Here is a 3,327-nt window from a genome sequence, read left to right as displayed (position 1 = left end):
TGCTATGGGTGTTTGGATCCGAGACTAAAGTTTATGAGGTGTCATATTGAGTATCACATCGGGTGTTCGGATACTAATCATAAAACTAATTACAGAAGCCATAACTAATTCGCGAGACGAATCTATTAAGACGAATTAATCTATCATTAGCATATGTTTACTGTAGCATCACATTATCAAATCATGAACTAATTAGGCTTAATAGATTCGATCTCGAAAAATTGGTTTATGTTTAATAATTTAAATTAGTGTAAAACATCCGATATGACATAGACTAAACTTTACAAGGAGAAACCAAACACCCCGAGTTAGAAGTTGTGTTAAGTTTTAGCTAGATTTATTCAATATTGATACCCTAGCAGTTGGCACCCAGAAAACTGAACCGCAACATGTGTTTTTTTTCTAATAAAACATGGAGCAAAACCTTTACCGTCCTATTTTTTTTAAAAGACTCCTTTTCGATTCTCACTTCTTCCACGTTCCTCCAATTCTCCAACTCTTCTCTAGCTCTAGTCTAGTGCACCATAAAATTAAGTACATATCGGATTGCAGATGATTTGCTGTTAGGCTGATACATATGTTGATTTGTTGTGAAAAAAAATACTGTTCGTTCGCTGAAAAGTACGACTAAAGTAGTTCAAGCGAACAGAGACGATTTGGATGCATCATTTGCTGGCCTCAATCCGATCCTCTGTATTGAGATGCACTGCAGCCTGGTCAGTGTCGTCAACCGTGGCCAAGACGTTCCTGTCGCGTCGCGTGCTGCCCCTGAAGGCTTGGGCCACCCCCATGTGGGAATATATTGGCGCAGGGGACCCGTTGTTGGAGGGTAAGCCTCTCCCTTCGGAAGTGCTGGATGAGCTGACATGGATTTTGCTGGGGACATCGTCGTCGGAGGCGGACGCGGGCCCTAGATTTCTGACGACCTACAGAAAGTTGTAGATCTCAAAAAAATTAGTTTAAAATCCTCCATATATTGAAAGTCGAATTTTTCAAACAAACCTCACACGAAGAAACGACAAAAATCAAAGTTATAGATATAGATCTCAAAAGGTTGTACACCTTTGTATTATAGTTGATAGATTTTTCATTTAGAATCCTCTATCGAAGGAAAGTTATATTTAAATTTCTCACATTTAAAATTTAAAATTTTCAAACAATCTCAGATAGAGAAACAATCAAAACTAAAGCTACAGATCTCAAAAAGTTATACAACTTGTAGTTAACAATTAATATTTTCGTTTGAATTCATTTTGGGTTCCAAAAGGTAATGTCAAAATTGGATGAATATAATTTGACTGTACGAGGAGAAAGAACACCTTATACAAACATAAGTTAGTTTAGGATGGAGTGGTTAAAGTAGTAACACGTGAGGTCGCAGGTTCCATCCTCCACTCCCTCTGCTTTGACTTTTTAGATATATATTATTTTGACTATGTATATAGATATGGTGTATATCAAATGTACAATATGACAAAAGTGATGTATCTAGAAAAATCAAAATGACAGAGGAATTACGTTGAATTTTGCATTGCATTGACGAACCTTTGCAGTCTGGATTCCGTAAGGCCACTTTCGATCACTTCCTTTCTTACCTTGTCTTTCAAAAAACTAGCTCTGTTCCGTATGTTCATTCCTTCATCACCATCACCGGTCACTACCGCAATGAACTTTGCCAACTCCGTTCCGACAAGCAACCCTGCAGCATCACGCTCTGCCCTAACGCCGATCCCCAGCTCCTCCACCAAATGCGCATTCACCGGCTGATCGGACCAATTCGGGACGGCAACCATAGGCACACCAAAGACCAGAGCTTCCAGCATGGAGTTCCACCCGCAGTGCGTCACGAAACACCCCGTGGACGGGTGCGCAAGCACCTTCAGCTGGTCACACCACTCCATGACCATCCCTCGCTCGCCGTCGCCGTCGTCGTCGTCCATCTCCATCAAGCAGCGCTCCACGTCGCCGTCACGGCCGTCCCTCGGCACCACCCACAAGTACGGCCGCCGGCACTCGCGCAAGCCCCGCAGCATCTCCTGGACCTGCTGCCTGCTGTACCCCAGCATGCTCCCGTACGAAACGTACACCACCGACCTGCGTGGCCGCGCGTCGAGCCACTCCGTGTAGCCCTTCTCGTCGTCCTGCTCGTACAGATCCATCCGGCGACCCTCGTCGTCGCCAGCTGCGTCCGTCTGCTGCAGCAGTTGCAGGCGAGGGAGCATCGGGCCTACGGCAAAGACCTCCAGGTGCTGCTGCCGCATCGCCCGCAGCGCGACGGCCTCCGGCTCTAGCATGTCGATCGTGTTCACGAGAACCATCGGCTTCTCCCGGCCGACGATCTCGAGCAGCGCCCGCATCGAGTCGATGCTAGCCCTGGCATGCTCGCCGCCAGTGGCGTCCACGAGGAAGGACGGGAGGTCGCGGACCCGGAGCGGTGGCAGACCCGGGAGGGTCACGCTCGCCGGGTCATCCGCGCCGCCGACGTACGCGGCGGAGGCCGCGGCCACGAGGTGCTCGTGGCCGTGGAAGTAGTGGTAGTAGGCGGCGAGCGTGGCGGCGGACTGGTTCCAGAAGACGGCGAGCGGGATCCCGTGCTCCACGGCCACGTCCGCGGCGGGAAGCAGGAGCGCCGACACGACGCACGTGACGGGGCGCCCGGCCGCGGCGAGGCGGCGGACGATGGCCGAGAGGCTGGCCGCGCTCACGCGGCGCCTGCGCGCGCGGTCGGCGGCGGTCCTCGGCCGCTCCCCGAAGTCGAACCCGTCGGAGTAGGGCACGTAGGAGATGACGCCGTCGGAGACCTCCGCGTCGGGTGGCGAGACGACCAGCTGGCCTGGCGGCGACGACGGGAACATGCGGGCGTGCGCGGAGGCCGCCACGGAGAGCGTGACGCGCGCGCCGCCGCCGTGGGGGCGCGCGAGGCGGCGCGCCAGGGCGAGGGCTGGGTTCAGGTGGCCTTGGTACCCGTACGCGGCCACCAGGAAATGGCTCCGGCGGTCCTGGCTGCTGCTGCTGCAGTGGCCCGCGTGGTCGGCCATGGATCAAGTTGAAGTGGCGATCGGGACGAGAGTGAGGAGGTGTGCGCAGATGCAGCCTTGCAGTGAAGTAAACGCTTGCCAAGAGTCCGCCAAGCCGCCAAGGGCAGTTACCGGTGACATCAGCGCTGACGTGTTTTATCAGAGACAAACTGGTCTGACGTGTGCCGTGTGCGTGCCAGGTCATTCTGGACTCTTCATCCTTTGAAGGAAACCTGGACACGTGATGCGGTGGTGTGGTGGGTTGTATTTATTCCTCATGTTGGCTGGTTGGTTTTTGGGCTGGTTTGGG

At 52.2% G+C, this 3,327-nt stretch overlaps 1 protein-coding gene across 2 annotated transcripts; it reads right to left on the bottom strand.

Moving 5' to 3' along the window:
* Positions 1 to 574: 574 nt before the first annotated feature.
* LOC136506029 (cyanidin 3-O-rutinoside 5-O-glucosyltransferase-like) lies at positions 575 to 3,051 on the bottom strand. Of its 2 annotated transcripts, none has more exons than XM_066501156.1 (2): positions 1,519 to 3,051; positions 575 to 926 (listed from the first exon to the last, which is right to left on the bottom strand). In XM_066501156.1, exons 1-2 carry the CDS (start codon positions 3,036 to 3,038, stop codon positions 911 to 913), a joined length of 1,536 nt encoding a protein of 511 aa, XP_066357253.1. In that variant the 5' UTR covers positions 3,039 to 3,051; the 3' UTR covers positions 575 to 910. The 2 variants fall into 2 exon arrangements, with proteins under 2 accessions (XP_066357253.1, XP_066357254.1); XM_066501157.1 differs by having other exon boundaries at positions 1,546 to 3,051.
* Positions 3,052 to 3,327: the final 276 nt, after the last annotated feature.

Source organism: Miscanthus floridulus, chromosome 14 (genome assembly GCF_019320115.1).
Source record: "Miscanthus floridulus cultivar M001 chromosome 14, ASM1932011v1, whole genome shotgun sequence".
In the NCBI taxonomy this organism is placed as follows: Eukaryota; Viridiplantae; Streptophyta; class Magnoliopsida; order Poales; family Poaceae; genus Miscanthus; species Miscanthus floridulus.
This window is presented reverse-complemented; position numbering and strand designations above follow the sequence as displayed.